General features: G+C 37.2%; 1 protein-coding gene across 7 annotated transcripts in view; it reads left to right on the forward strand.

Moving 5' to 3' along the window:
* Window positions 1-15593, forward strand: part of kcnip4a (potassium voltage-gated channel interacting protein 4a) — a 149284-nt gene that overhangs the window by 106656 nt on the left and 27035 nt on the right. Inside the window, exon 1 of one of the 7 annotated variants that reach the window (XM_041984641.1) lies at window positions 8531-8731. The exons of the other annotated variants lie outside the window; for them this stretch is intronic. Coding sequence (XP_041840575.1) covers window positions 8620-8731 — 112 coding nt within the window. The 5' untranslated portion in view covers window positions 8531-8619. Of the gene's footprint in view, window positions 1-8530; window positions 8732-15593 lie in introns of those variants that run through there. 7 annotated transcript variants of the gene reach the window in all.

Below are 15593 nucleotides of genomic sequence, written 5' to 3' on the forward strand. Positions count from 1 at the left end.
TATTCAGTCTGAATACCCCTACCATAATACTTTACCTGACAGAGTGACAAAGTGACCCAAGATTAAATAAGGACATGTGTGTGTGTGTGTGTGTGTGTGTGTGTGTGTGTGTGTGTGTGTGTGTGTGTGTGTGTGTGTGTGTGTGTGTGTGTATTTATATATGTGTGTGTGTGTGTGTGTGTAAGAATGGTAAGAGTGTGTCATTATCCACAATCAAACAAGTCCTGTACCGACATGGACTAAAAGGCCGCTCAGCCAGGAAGAACTCCAGAGGCAACATACCAAAGCTGATTACAGTTTGCAAATGCACACAGGAACAAAGACCCTAATTTCTGGAGACACGTCCTGTGGTCTGATGACTATTTCGCCATAATGACCATTGTTACATCTGGAGGAAAAAGAGGGAAGTTCGATAACCTGAAAACACCATTCCAACTGTGAAGTACGGCAGTGACAGCATTATGTTTTGGGGCTGTTATGCTGCAGGAGGAACTGGTGCACTTCATAAAATAAATGGCATCGTAAAGAAAGAACATTTTTGGAAATACTGAAGCATCGTCTCAAGCCATCAGCCAGGAAGTTGAAGCATGGGTGCAAATGGGTCCTCCTAAAGAACAATGACCCTAAGCATACAGTCAAATCAGTCACAAAGTGTCCTAAAGACAACAAAGTCAATGTATCACAAAGCCCTGACCCCATAGAAAATTTGTGGGCAGAATTTTAAAAAAAACTGTGCGAGCCAGGAGGCCTACAAATCTTCTTCAGCTACACCAGTTCTGTCAGAAGGAATGGGCCAAGATACCCGAAACGCTTCATCCAAGTCATACAGTTTAAAAGTAATGCTACCAATACTAAGGAATGGTATGTAAAACTTGAATGAAACATTCTTTATCCCATTTTTGCAGCATTTAGCAAATAGAATTTATTTTGGTGATCCGAACTAACCGAAAACAGGAGAGGTTTAGTCTAATATAATTTCCAACAGTGAGGACAAAAAAGGTGGGAGAAGACTTGAATACATTTTGCCGATTTTAATATGTGTTAAGTGTGAAACTACGCAGCATGCTGGCACAAAAGACCCCCTCTCATATCCATGAAGCTTATTAGTTTTAATGACCCATAACAGCATGAGGAGAAGACAGATTTGGGTTTTACTCCAGCTGAGTCATGTATGTCTTATTGTAATCAAAATTTAAAAGCTAAAGTTACTCAAGGTTTTTACTGCATTTACAGTGAATTTTATACACACACATATATATTATATGAAATAAATTTTTTTTGGAGGGGGACAAGTTGCTTCTTTTGGGGTTGTTTTTATCGAGCTGATCGCTTGTTTTTTTTTGCAAGGTCTGACAACACTGGGCAGCATCCCAATTGATCAATCAATAAAAATCTGAAAAGCTAAGTAATATTAGGAAAGGCTCTCAGATAAAAATAACAACACCAACAAAGAAGTATCTGTCAATCTTCCTTTCAATTGGCCCGGACCTGGATCTTGATATAAGTGCTTAATAAATGTCCCAACTTGTTTTTAAAAAAAGCAGGACCGATATGTGCTACAAACTTTACTAGCAGGGAAGAAGAACACACAAACCTGGAAGTGGAAGAGAAATAGTCCCTGAACAATTCCTGGACACCTTTCATAAAAGGTCAGTTTGTTTTTAGAACCTTCCCTTATTTCTACATGAGAAACAAACTAACCATAGGGAATCTGGGGGTCATGTGGGCACTTAGCTCTTAAAGACTTTGGATAAACATGATGAATTAAGGTCACAGAAAAGATGAAATAAGTTAGATTTTTAACCAGTCTTACAGTAATAAATTAGTTTCAGCCTAAACTCTGCCTCGCTCTGAAGCAGAGTAAAAAAAATCAAGTTTAGATATCCACTCACATTTGTATTTTTTGTTCAAACATTTTCTCAGTTTTGTAACTGAATATTTAGTGCTTCATATTGTACATACAGCCAAGAAATAATCTAAGCATTGAATATTTTGTGTGCTTTGAAAGATCAAATCATTTTTAACTACAGAGCTGAATATTATGCTATAATGTTGATGAAACAGAACCACTGATTATATAATTTTATACCCACTATTACTATTTTTCTGATAAAGAACCTGTTGTATTGATTTCCTCTCAACATCCTTTCTTTGCTGCTGAGCTGTGCTCAATATATTTCATCTCTGGACAGTGGCTCCAGCCATCCTGTTTTCTGTCTGCCATTTTATTTCACCCTTGTCTTTTGTCTTTTTACTGTCCTTGCTAATGCATGTTTTCCACTGACTTTTGCACTTGAGGTAAAGCATGACTGGCACCTTGTTTCTTAAGGATAGTGCACCATAAATCTGATGACAGACTGGCTGTGCAAAGAAAACCCATGTCCTGCTCTCTGCCTCGACATGTCGTCCATGCTGATAGCCATGCTGGAGCTATCTGGCTAAGATAGGAGAAAAGCAGGTCAATGTTATCTGCTCTAGCACACTGCCCCGAGCTTTGTGTCACTGCTCGGTTGATAATGCCATCGGCTTTTCTTTTTACACTACAACTAATCATGTGGAATGATACAAATCTGACAGACATGCTGTAGCGAGAAGGCTGCCATTTCTTGTGAAGATGAATGACTTTTCAGGGACATATGACCTTTAACTGAACTTGCAGTTGATGTCCTGTACTCTGCTTGCATCTCCATTGTTTCCTCTAGTTTCTGAGCTTGCAGGGTTACAGCCAAAGATTGGTCAAGTTGTTGTTGCTTGGATGTTGCTAAGCAAAAAGTACCAGAAGAGCAGAATTCTTAGTAAAGCTGTTACTCACATAGCTGTCAAGGTGACCATTGCTGATTTCTTTACCTGCACCTCATTTGGTACAATGGCAAGGATGGAACTATGTGTTAATGTACCCATCATGTCCAGGGTCATATTCCATAATTTCCTGAAGCCTAAAGCCTCATTTCCTTTTCAAGGAAAATTATAGAAATGAGAGATCTAAGATTAGTTTTTTTGTTCCTTGATTAATGTGTTAATTATTGCCTTTTTTTAATTCAATTTGACATTAAAACTTGGGGGATTTTTTTGGCATCTCCTGAATCATCTACTTTGATACTTTTTTTTTGTTTTGTTTTTTTGCAGCTTTATACATGGGCTGAAAAATGAATAATATAGAACTCATATGGTTATAAGATGAGGCGTTTATTGATTTTAATTTTAACTGAAATGCAACACTCAGTACCTGTTTTGATGGGGGAAAAATAACTTACTTGTACAACTCAAGCCAAGGCAAAAATACTATTTGTCCAAATGGGATAACAAAAGCATAAGGAGTATGACAGTGTTTACATAAATTAATATAAGGGGCATGTAGCAACATAAAAACAAGAAGTAAAGAAAATATTTGACCTTGGGTAATATTTAAGATTTAAAATGATGTGATGAAACAGTTGAGATATGCATGTCAGAACCTCCTTTGCTTCAATTGTTTCTGCTTCGAAATTAAAGGGTTGAAAACTTCAAGTTTCCATCAAGACACGGGTCTGCAGGCAGTTGTCTGTGAGTGAGTACGCAGATAAGTTCAGAAATAAGTTGTCAAAAACAGTTACTCCAAGGTTGATTGCCTCGCTGCTTCACTGAGGGTTGCCTCGGTTCATGGCTCATAATTGCCTTCCCCTTCGAGGGGACCACTTGAGTAAATATGACAAGCTCATTTTAATGTACCTTAGAAAGCACAAGCCAAACTTTAATGTTGCTTTGCATGCCTGAGCAAACCCCTGCAGGTGTCACCTAATTATATCACCCGCTTGTACTTTAAGCTGATGTGTGTAAACAGCAGGACGTTCTCATCTTCGCCTCCTTGCCCATCTACAGGTTGTTGTCAGTTTGATTGATGATGGTTACACCAACACTGCTTCCCTTTATGCCGGTTTCATACCTTTACAGAGGCTTCAGGTATTCTTTGAAAAAGATAACACTTAATGAAAATTTTCTTCTTGGGGGTTGTTTGGTATTGTAGTGTAGTATGTTAAGGAAAAGTAATAACGCACCAGAGGTTATTACAGTGGTTGAGAAGCACGTAGCCAAGTTATGTATGCACCAGTGGACCAGCGATGTTGAATTTGTTTTTATTGTTCTATGGTTTACTTATGAGTTTGAAGGATTTTAAAGGAAACGCGTGAAACATCTGCTATTTATGAAATTATGAGAGATCTTTTTTGTTAATGCAAAAGATGTTTTTTTTTTGTTCTGTTTGTCAATGTGGCTGACTCATTGAGCTGCACTTGACGCAATGTTCTGGCAGAACATGTGGCAGCAATAAATGAGAGAAAAAAAAATCCCTTCCAAGATCAATGTCTGTCAGTCTACAGAAACAGATGGACAAAAGGGCTGCAGGTTTGTCACTCAAATCATTCCTGCCTTTTACAAAGATAAGGGATTTGGACTCAGACATGTCAATGTCCTTGACATGAGCGCAGCTTGACATTTCCAGCTTGCTTCATTTGGAGAAGCTATCCTGCAGAGGTTATTTAGGCCCCACAAGGTCCCTTCGATGCCCTTTAGTTTCATGATGATGGCGTGTAATGTAGATGGTGCAAACTATTATAAAGTGGTTGGAAATTTGAAAATCCATCAAAAATTACCACAAGGATTTCTTTACAAGTAACTGGATCATTATTTGCATATTTATCTGAGAATGATCAACTCAGCAGAGGATGCTAAGAAAATAACTGATCAGTTTCAAAAAGGCATAAAAATCAAGACAGCACGAGACCACAATGTTAAATTTGTACTTCCTTGTATTTAAACTTGTGTATCTCAGTTATATTACTTTGAAAATGGCAGTCCTCCTTTCAGTAGATGTTCTTTACATTTGTCAGCAGCCAGACTTCTGTCACCATGAGACGTGCAACATCTTAATGACTCTTTTAATCTCGTGTTCTGTGAGCGACATTATGTTGTCAGCTGCAAACACCGTCAATTGTTTAGCTCCCCCACACAAGTTCTTCAAAAGACTTTTTTCCCTGTTAGAACTTTGTTCAAAACCATAACAGCATGAACTTTCCACAGCCTCCATTTCCTTTTCCAATTCAGATTGAAAATGATGTTCTTTTATCTTGTGAAGTGAATTATCACTGTATGATACCTTGCCTTTTTCTTCCTAAAGGCCCCTGAACTGGATCCAGCAGGTTTTTTTGTTTATTAAAAAAAAAAGAAAAGAAAAATAAACCAAAGAAATCTAAGATATGCAATGACACATTCACAGAACAGTGAGTTCAAAATAAAGAAGTGTTGAATTCACCCATGTGTCTTTTGTTCGTAGAACCCAAGGTGCTTTAGTTTAACCTTTAGCTACTGACAGAACTGACCCAATCTCAGGCTGTTTCTCAGGAGGAAACTGAAAACGTGTTTGTGGCTAAAGGGGTTAAACATTGAATTTTTAATTGTACAATCAGAGCTTACCTCTTGAAACAATCTTGTTTGTGGTATTTGTGTTGCAGAGATTTAAACTTGTTGAGTAAATTATTGTCAGCTGTATAGACAGAATCATTACTTGGATGCTTCCTTTGACATACATGTCCACATAAATCTGCACATCTCTAATAAAAACAACTTCAATACTTTCTGTTAATTTAGTGTCTCTGTGTTAAAGGTTACAATTTGTCAATAATTCCTTCATATTTTATTAATTATTGATTGATTTATGTGAATTTGAAAAAAATAAAACTGAGTCCTGTCATTTCTTCTAAACGGGGAGGCATTCTGAGGAAAGTGAAGCCTGCGCTGAGCAATGGTGCGTGTGTTTTCAGTGGCTTAAGATGTGACGATGGCTTCACTGATGGAGTGGCACCTTTGCTTTGAGCTGGATGCTGTTGCCCCGGAGACAGTCCAGCATCCAACAGTTGGGTCAGCTGGTATTTCATATATTGTATCTGACTTAATTGTTTTTTTTTTTTTTAAACAAATCCTGCATTTTCTCCATGATTTGACTTTGACTACAATAACATCCAAAGTGTTTCATTCTTTGAGGAAAAAAACCTAAGGCCACGTATTCATTTTCTAATAACCATTAAAAGCAGTTGAATATGTAGTAACTTCTTCTTGGCTGCAAAAATAAAAATAGTTTGTACAAGTCTACATTTATACATCATGCAGAGGAAAATGCTGATCCATTAGGACTGTGTTCCTTGCCACCTGATTAAATGAGGTCAAGTTTATTTGTTGTATCAAATGAGGAGAAAAAATATCTGCTTCTTAATGTTTCACCATGTTCACAAGCCTGTTTCTGTCATTTGGAGCTGTTTTTGTTCTCAGAACCTTTTAACTTATTTTATTTATTAGACAATACACACCTAAATACACCAACACATTTAGCTTATATTTATTCTTCTAAAGCATTGTTAACAATACAAATGCATCAGTTTCATTCATTTTCAGTGATAAGGATCTAATGCCTTGTTGCATGACCAGGAGATAAACAGAATATGCTGATTTTTATTTCTTTTTTTGAACAGCATGCTGAATTATTAATATCATAAAAGAAAAAAAAACAAAAACAAAACAGAATTACATCTCTTTTTTCCTCTCTGTTGTTCAGTAATGAGCAGATGACTGGGTGTACATAAATGTGTGTTTTTCCATCACTGGGTCATCTGTCACAGAGCAATTGAGTAAGCGATGAATTACGGCTCCTTTCACAGTGCCAAAATAATATCCTGCAGTGATGATTGCAATTAAGATGCCTTTGTGTATTTATATCACGGATGTGCTGCTCATTTTACAATAGATGGAGGCAAAGCCTGGGAAACACAGAAGTAAGAATAATCAAATAGATTCCAGCATTGTTATGTTTACAGGTTTAAGTAGCTCTTTACGCTTCCATATAGAACTCATCTCGAATTTCTTTTCTTTTTCTTTTTTTTTATGAACAATAGAGAAACGGTTGCTTAAAGATGAATGAAAATGACCAGTGACGCTCTACACAGGGCCAGTAGATGGTGGTGTCTTCACTCATTCGGTCCTGACACTAATTCCAACCTCACACACACAGACTTACTGAGTTAGTCCAGTGTGTTTCAGTATGTCTGTTAGAGCTGTATGAAAACAAGAGATTTCATCTTGACTTTCAATAACATAATCAACCTACTGTTGTGTGTAAACACTGCTGGGACATAATAAATCTCCCCATTCTGTATTTTCATTCATGGCCTTTAAATTCAGCCAAAGGGCAAATGTCTGATTGTTTTAATATTCGTTGCCATTAAATGTAAATGCACTGATGCATTCTCCTTTAATTCTTTATTACCCTTATTTTAATGGCTTTTGAAATGTCACATTACCATGTAAGCTAGCTTTTCATCCATAACAGCTTTTGTTTCTGTTTAATTAAGGGTAAAAACAGTTCTTATTGAGCATGGTTTCGGCTGCCTGATTCACGCTGGGATAGGGTTGAGGGCTCCCTGATTGGCTCATGTGATGCACCATATAGCTGAAAGTTTGGAGAAGGAGATTTAGGATGGGAGTTAGGTCTCAGGACCACAATGATCCAAGCTAACTTAGAACCCCTTCAGGTGGTGCCTGAGGAGAGGATGACTAGATGAATGGAATAAAGACAGAAGATCAGAGGTAAAGATGGGGATTGGAATGAGGAAGGGTGAATGAATAAGGGAGCAGGGTAAGGGGTGAGAAAGGAGGTATGAATGGAGAAATAGATGAGGGAGGCTGGTAGGGTCAAAGGAAGTATAGTAGTTTTTAGAAGGCTCACCAGGTGATTTGAGTACTTGATCTCGAGTTAACAGATTAACTTGATTTGAGTAAAATTTTATGCTGTTTTTCCCATTAATCTGCTATCTCAGTTCTCTCTGAATGACAGCATTTACTTGATCTCATAGTATTACTATACAGTACACACCAAACGTTGCTTTCTTTCATTCTTATATTTACATTTCAGTGTTTTTCAAGTTATGTGAATAATAAGCTCTGGAGCAGTTTTGCATCTTTTAGCACCACACCTCGCTCTGCCTCTCTTCTCTCCCCTCCCTCCCTCACTCATATCCACTCCCTCTCATCTTCCCTCCCGTTACTTTGCAGAGAGGCAGCGCCTGAAAGAGCAGAAGAGAGCCACAAACTGTCAGAGGAGAGCAGAATTTGCTCTCTGCTTTTACACAGCTGCCACATGCCTTCTCTTTTAAGAGGAGAGGACAGAAAAAGCAAAAGGAAGCATTGAGTTCAACTTATGTGGACTTTATTTCCCTTTGAGCCATCTTTTCTAAATTCTCAGTGACTTTGTGAGAGATAAAGTTAATGACTTTGGACTTCTAACAAAACTGAGGCCAGTTCTCACTTGTTTGTTTTTTATTTTATTTTTATTTATTTTTTTTTTTACCTGAGCCTATCTCAACTCTACCCAGACTGGATTTAGGGAGTGAGCGAACTGTAGGCGGGTGCCAGGAGTCACCCGGCCGGTGTTTGCGGGCCAGCATAGCGCTGGAGTGGGTGCAGGGGAACTGGAGCGTGGGGCCCGGTGGGAGTGCCGGTCCCGGTCCTGGTGGCGGTCCAGAGGGGGAGGAGGCCGGCTCAGGGTCTGGGTTCGGATCGGGGTATGGTGGCACCGAGAGGGCAGAGGGTGGAGAAATGCTGAGCGCCATCTGGGAGACAGAGGGGCTGCAGACGGTGGGCATTGTTGTGCTCGTATTCGCTTCCATCAAACTGCTGCACCTTCTGGGGCTCATCAGCTTCTCGGAGGGTAAGACATGGATGGAGAAAATGCAGAAGTGAGGGGCAAACTTTCAGAGCTGAAATAGAAGGGGAAAAAAAAAAGCTTGTTAATTTGTCATGATGCAAATGCCATTTCTTCTTGTTTTCAAGTGTTTGCTCCCTGGACTCAGTGTTGCTCTTGAAATTCAAATTGACAAAGAATTAATTAACTCAGAGGGAAAAACAACTTTTTTATGATTTTATTTAATTACAAAACTGAAATTTGGATAGAAATGCAGTTTATGCCAGCCACAAAGTTATTATTTATTTCAGAAGAAATCCAGATACAAGAGATGCAAGTGTTAATTATCTGGTCCCCAGAAAAGGGAGACAATACTTTGAAGTTTTAAGCCTTCAGATTTCTAATGTTTTGCTTGCTTTTATGTGTAGCTCAAAGCACATTTAGATATCTGGAAACATAACTTTTTTCACATATATCCACTTCATCATAAACTCAAAGGAAACTGGTGGCAGTTTACCAAGCATGGTCTCTATAAAGTTCTCCAAGCTTAGAATGTGTCAGCCCTGTGTAAAGACCTTCTACAGTTGTCTCATTAAATACAGTTAATCAGCACAGTAAGCAGTTTGTACACAAAACCAACCCATCCATCAGACAACTGCTTAGGAAACGCATCTTATTTTTTTAAATTAGAATAATCAGTCAAACGTTGTGGCATCTGCATGCATATTTATAGAGATAGTATAGAAACAGAGACATGATGGTGAGCAATAGTAGCAGAAAAAAAAAAGATTTTGTGACCTGGAAGAGGTGTTTTAATGGAGAACAGAATGCGGCTGTGTTATTTCAAAGGCACATGGGAGCAGTGTTTCCATTCGGGGGGAACAGTGAACATCACGCTGAGCACAACCGTTTACATGCTTCACTAAACAGTTACGAGAGGCTTTCCCTTCACTGCGTTTCCAAGCGCAGCAGACATGATATTGATTATTTGACATGGTGAGATGATGCAGACAGCAGAGCCTACATTTCTTGTTCTGTTTGCCTGTCAATGCGATCTGTTTTTCACAAACGTGTCTCAGAATCTAATTACTTAGAAAATTTCTACTGCCTGAACTTTTGGAAACTGACAAGCAGTCAATAGAGATATTGATGCATGCATACATGTATGTTTGCAGTTGTGTTATCAGGAGGAGAGAAGAGTGAAAAAGAAAGAGATTAGAAGAGAAAATTAGGCTGAAATGATTTTCCATGTCAAGGTAGATAGTTTTTTTTAAGAAGACAAGTCCCAGATATTACGCTGGCATTCATAGCTGTAAGTAGTTTTAAACCTTAAAAATCCTATGTGCTGTAGAGTTTTAGGTTGGTGGAAAGAATGGTTTACATATCATACAACAGTTTAATTTTAAGTATCTGTCAGTTTTTGTCAAAGAATTTCAGCTTTACATATAATTGTGTGATTATTCAGTTTATCTTTACAAGTCTCCTGTTTTCTAAGCTAATATTTTTTGCCCAGCCAGCTATTCAAAGGACCAAACTGTATTTTATGGTAAAGAAAAGATTGAAAGACAAATTCAAGTTTATTTAAAGTAAAAATTAACATTTGAGATTGTGTGTGTATCTTTTTATATGAAATGAGTTGACTAAATCAGTGTTTTAGTATATGATGGAAGCAGTAAACTACAACTTATGTGAGAAAATAACATTATATTGATGTTCTTATACCAACCTGTCTTCCTTTACTATGTGACTTTTTATGTAATTTTTTGCAGCAAAAGGAGTTAGTTTTAAAAAGTTACTCAGACTGCACGTTTTTTGTGCTCATATCTCTGTTGAAGCAGACAAAGCTCTGGATTTAGCTTCACAGAGTAACACAACTCTTCTGGGTGATGTGATTCTTGACAGATTTCATATGGGTCAGTTAGAAAAGAGATCTGTGAGCTGTTTGAAGAGCTCCAACTTTATTTTTATTTTAGGTTTTTGGTTGTTTGTTTTAGAGTTTAGAATGAAATTATATGTTATTCATAGTGAAAAAGAGGCTCATAGCCCTTTGTTTTTATGTTTTTGAGGTATTACAGTGACTACAGCCATGTTTACATACATACATTACAAAACTTATTTAATTGCGTTACAATTCCTATCAGTTATCCTATAACTGTTTGCATAAGAGTGAAAAAAATATAACAATCATGATGTGTGTTTACATGCATCATGTTTGAATCGAATAAATCGTTTTGACAGAACTGTACCGCTGTCTATCTGGAAACAGCAGAAGAAAGTGATTTCCAATGTATACAAACACACTGCGTGTGCATATTTATTTCTGTTTCTCCCTCCTTAAATCATTTTACTTTTTTGTTTTGGTTTAAATCTCAGGTTATGTATGTGTATCACAAACTCTTTTTGGTTTTGACCTGTCTTAGATGTAACTTAAAAAGAAAAAAACAGAGCAATACAAACCTCTCGTATCAAAAATCTTGGAGAAAGTGGTATACTTACATTTAAGGTCATTCTTGGACCACCACGACATCGCTGAGGTCTTCCAGTCTAGCTTTCAGATCCCTGCATAGCACGGAATCAGCTTTATTACGGGTTGTTAATGATATTCTCCTGGCTACTGACGCTGGAGATTTTGTGGTTCTGGTCCTGCTCAACTTAATGGCCGCATTTGACACAGTGGACCACAGGATCCTGTTGTCATGGCTCCAAAACTTGGTAGGGATCCAAGGTACTGCATTAAACTGGTTCAAGTCTTATTTGGCAGGTAGAACCATGTGTATCAGTATTGTGTCTATTACAGCTCTGCTGTCCTATGGGGTTCCACAGGGCTGAGTTTTGGAGCCCCTCCTATTTTAAAATGAAAAAAAAAAAAACATTTTTTTCTTTCCATAAATAAATGTGTTCATGTCAACATGGTTTTTTACGGTGTTTATATGGCTGACATAAGGTCTGAGGTTTAAAACTCTTAAATCTCTAACTTCTCTATGCTTGTTGTACGCTTTTTTGGTCTATAGTTGTGGTGTATATATATATATATATATATATTGGTGTGTTCTTAACTGCAAGGCTATTCTTGGTCTGCTTTCCTGCTAATTTACACATTTACATTAAAAAAAACAAAAAAAAACTCGGAAGGTATTCTCTTAGGCTCTTACTCTTCCAATAGGCTGAACAAGGAAAGAGTCATTTAATTATGTTACTCCCATTACATGGAATCAACCTAAAAATAGCTTAAAATAAAAAAAAGCTCATCTTTGAAGCAGTTTTAAGTAAATAGAATAAATAACCTTAATATTTACCATTTGCAATATGAATATTTTAATCTTGTAATATTTAGCTTGTGATTTTAAGACTTTTTGAAGCATTCATATTTTAAATGAATTTTTATGCGAAGTATTTATGATTCTTATGCTTTTGGCAAATGTTGAAGTGTCATGCGCTATAACCGAGTTGTTGCTGCTGTCTTGGCCAAAACACTCATACAAAAGACATTTATGATCTTAGAGAAACATTTTTGGTTAAGTGATTTGTTTTACTTCATTTATTTATTTCTTTTAAGTCCCCATAAGTTTTAAATACATATTTAAATGGAATCTGGTTAAGAACAGACTATTTGAGGCACATTTCTTATCACTTTTGTTTTAAAGTTAAAAATTCATGAAACCTTTATGTAAATATTAAACCTGACTTTTAAAGCAGCTTGGACTATAAGTTGAACAAATGAATTACAACATATAAGGGTTACTGCTGAGCTTTTTATACAAACCCAGCAATCATATGTGGCAGCTGTCACCTCCTGCAAAAGCTAAAGTTGTTTTTGAGCTTTGCATTTTTATTGAAACCTCCAAGGACATGGTTTCATTGAAAGTGCACGCTCTGTTTAACATTCGCACTGTGAGACATGCTCACAGCTGGGAGCTGCCCAAAACGATCACATCCCTCTACTCTTGGCCACCTGAGCAGCTCCACTGGGGCATCAGGGGGATAAAGGTCTTACTTTAAAAGTCTCTGTGGGGTAAATGTTTAGGGAGTTTCTCAGCTGGGATGCAGATACAAACTGGCACTCTAGTCACAGGAGAAGTGTAAGCAGATAGCATAGCATGGACTGTTTTACACTGTTCTACTATTTTACTGTACAGAATCAGCTGGCAGCTAAGAGAAACTAAATGCTTTGTAAACGCACATTGTATGCAGAGAGAGTCACATTAAACTTACATGGATTAAACACTAATTTCTACTGCACAGATTATGAGGATCTCAGACCTGTGAAAAAATAGTTAAAGAACACCCTTTCACTGTTACATTTTTAAGAAATAGAGCAGGACTCTTGCATCAGACTTTGCACAGTCACCAGAGCATTCTACCATGACTATGAGCAAAAGCTGGCAAGCACTTGTGGTTTAATTAGGAATGTGGCTGAAATGATGTTAGCAAGTATTCCTTCTATCCCAAGGCCAGTGTTGAAATATCACTACAGCTAGCTTGTTGCTCGAATGATGTTACAGAACCTGTAAAGACTGACTTGAAGTCGTGGAAATTTAAATGAGTTTTTTTAATTGCTTATTTTACAGAAGTATCTAATTCATCTTATCACATCCAAAATTCTTTCAGTTGGATGCACTAACGTATAACAGAGTAGAAGTTTAACTTTTTTTTCCCCCTTTGCTTTACATGTTTTGTTATAAAAAAAAAAAAAAGCACTATATTTTTTTACATTCACAGCACTTTGTTGCAGATTGCTGAGTAAAGCCTCTAAGGTGCAGGCTAATTATCATGTCAACCAGTGATATATTATTCTCTGGTTTAGCTGTACACAGCAACAAACCCAATCATAACCCAATAACACTACAATCACACACACATTTACAAGTGCATTATTACCCAAACAAGGATGGGCTACTGTGTCAATTTAGACCTGTCGTCTGCCATTAGTGGGTGGTGGCACAAAGTGTCTTCACACTGGTATTCATCTGACATGGTTCTCCTGTGTGTCCTTGGTAGGAATTTATAACCTGGCAGCAGAGAAAGAGTTGGTGTCCGCACTGACCTGAAACTGTGTTGCTGCCAACTGCCTTTTTTCACTGGTTGGAAAGTGGTTGTAGTATTTACCATATCAGACAGTTCATGACTGTGTTGGCTCAACTTGTTGGTCCACGAGTAACAGAGATGAGGCAGAAATTACATTTGAATGTGATGTGGGGAAAATTTTTAAATGACTGTTATTACCACAAGTAGGGGCGTCCAAAATCAGTCATCCTATGCAGCTGTCCTGCCGCCACTGCCTCAGTTAAGCTATCAGCTGAGTGTACAATTTGTTGTTGTTTGTAAAATAAAATAAATCTGATGTGTAATATTTTAAGAAACAGCCTCATTTTCATTGCAAAAATCTTAGAAACACAACTTCTAAGACTGTTTGGTGCCATAGTTGTTCTCTTAGGATGGTCTTGCTTGCTAGTTTCCTTCATTTGTTGTGTTTGTAATGTTGTTGCTAAAATGTTCTTTTGACTTTGTAAAAAGTAGTAATGATACAGGAATGTAGAACATTTTTGACAAGTCTTTGAACCTGAGCCCTACAGCAGCCATCTGTAAACTGTATTTTCTGCCTAAAGATTCACCAAACCATTTTCCCCTTTGTTTAGAAACAAATTGATTGTATATTAGGCAAAGCAAATTTATTTGTATAGCACATTTCATGTACAAGACAATTCAAAATGAGCATGAAAAGATTAGAAGAAATGCATTTAATGAAATAAAAACAGAACGAAGATGCTAAAATAGATAAAATGCTAGAAATAAAATTTCAGTGTGGGGAAGGACAATATTAAAACATATTAAATCCACAATCCGTCCAGCACGGAAACAGTGTTAAACCTTGCTGAAATGTTTGGTAGAAATTTTATGATAGTAAATTATGAGTGACCTTTGTGATGTACTTTGGTGGCATTTACTGTGATCTAGGAGATATGACATGAATGTCGTAGACAATCACATCATCTGGTTTCACAAATGGCTACACAGTTGGTCATGCAGTAGCTATGTTTTAAATACAAAAATAAAATAGTGAAAACATGTTTTTCATTTTGTTAAGTGCAGTGTCTACATTTTTTTTATTTACACTCATTATTTAATGGGCATGGTGGAAACTGTGCTGCATCTTAATGGGATTGTTTTCTTTGCATCACATTTCAGTAATCAAAGTTGAGTCAGCAACAGTGTTTACCATTTTTTTCAATGATTCCGATGATGACGTTTATAATCTGTTCAGTAAATTAAACGGCCAATGTCCATTGTGAAAATAAATCTTACGCATCTTACCCATTTAAAAGATCAGAAAAATATGTCAAGGATGACTTGTGTACAGGTAGTGAAGTGTACGATAGTTTGCAAGTTTCTTTTCTACAACCTGTAATTGTTCATCCACTTACCAGTCCATTCAAAGAATGATTAGCAGACTAAACAATCCCTTTGGATATTTTTCTATGCTGCTGGTTTAAGAGAGGGACTTGATTGACTTGACCTTTGCCTGAGCATCATAACTATGGGTCCCTCTGGTGCCTTTTAGAGGCAAGAAAGGCACAGTAATAGAGCTAATTGAAAGGAAGAAGATCCAGCTTGTCAGTTTAAGTCAGGAAAGCAAGGACATACAGTATATTAGCAATCAGTTGTGATGAAAACATCACAGGCAATAAATTCTAATGGGAAAGGCATGACAGATGCTTGTGAGCCAAGGACATGATGTGGATGATGAATCTGTGGAAGGGGGATTGGAAGCCAGATTATATTCTTAATTAAAAGACTTGTGCTGTTCAATTGTAATGTATTGATATGGCATCATTGAAATTCCCCTGATGTTATTAAAGATTAATAATTTCAGTGTTTTTGGGGACTTAAG

Source organism: Melanotaenia boesemani, chromosome 5, assembly GCF_017639745.1.
Source record: "Melanotaenia boesemani isolate fMelBoe1 chromosome 5, fMelBoe1.pri, whole genome shotgun sequence".
Taxonomy (NCBI): domain Eukaryota; kingdom Metazoa; phylum Chordata; class Actinopteri; order Atheriniformes; family Melanotaeniidae; genus Melanotaenia; species Melanotaenia boesemani.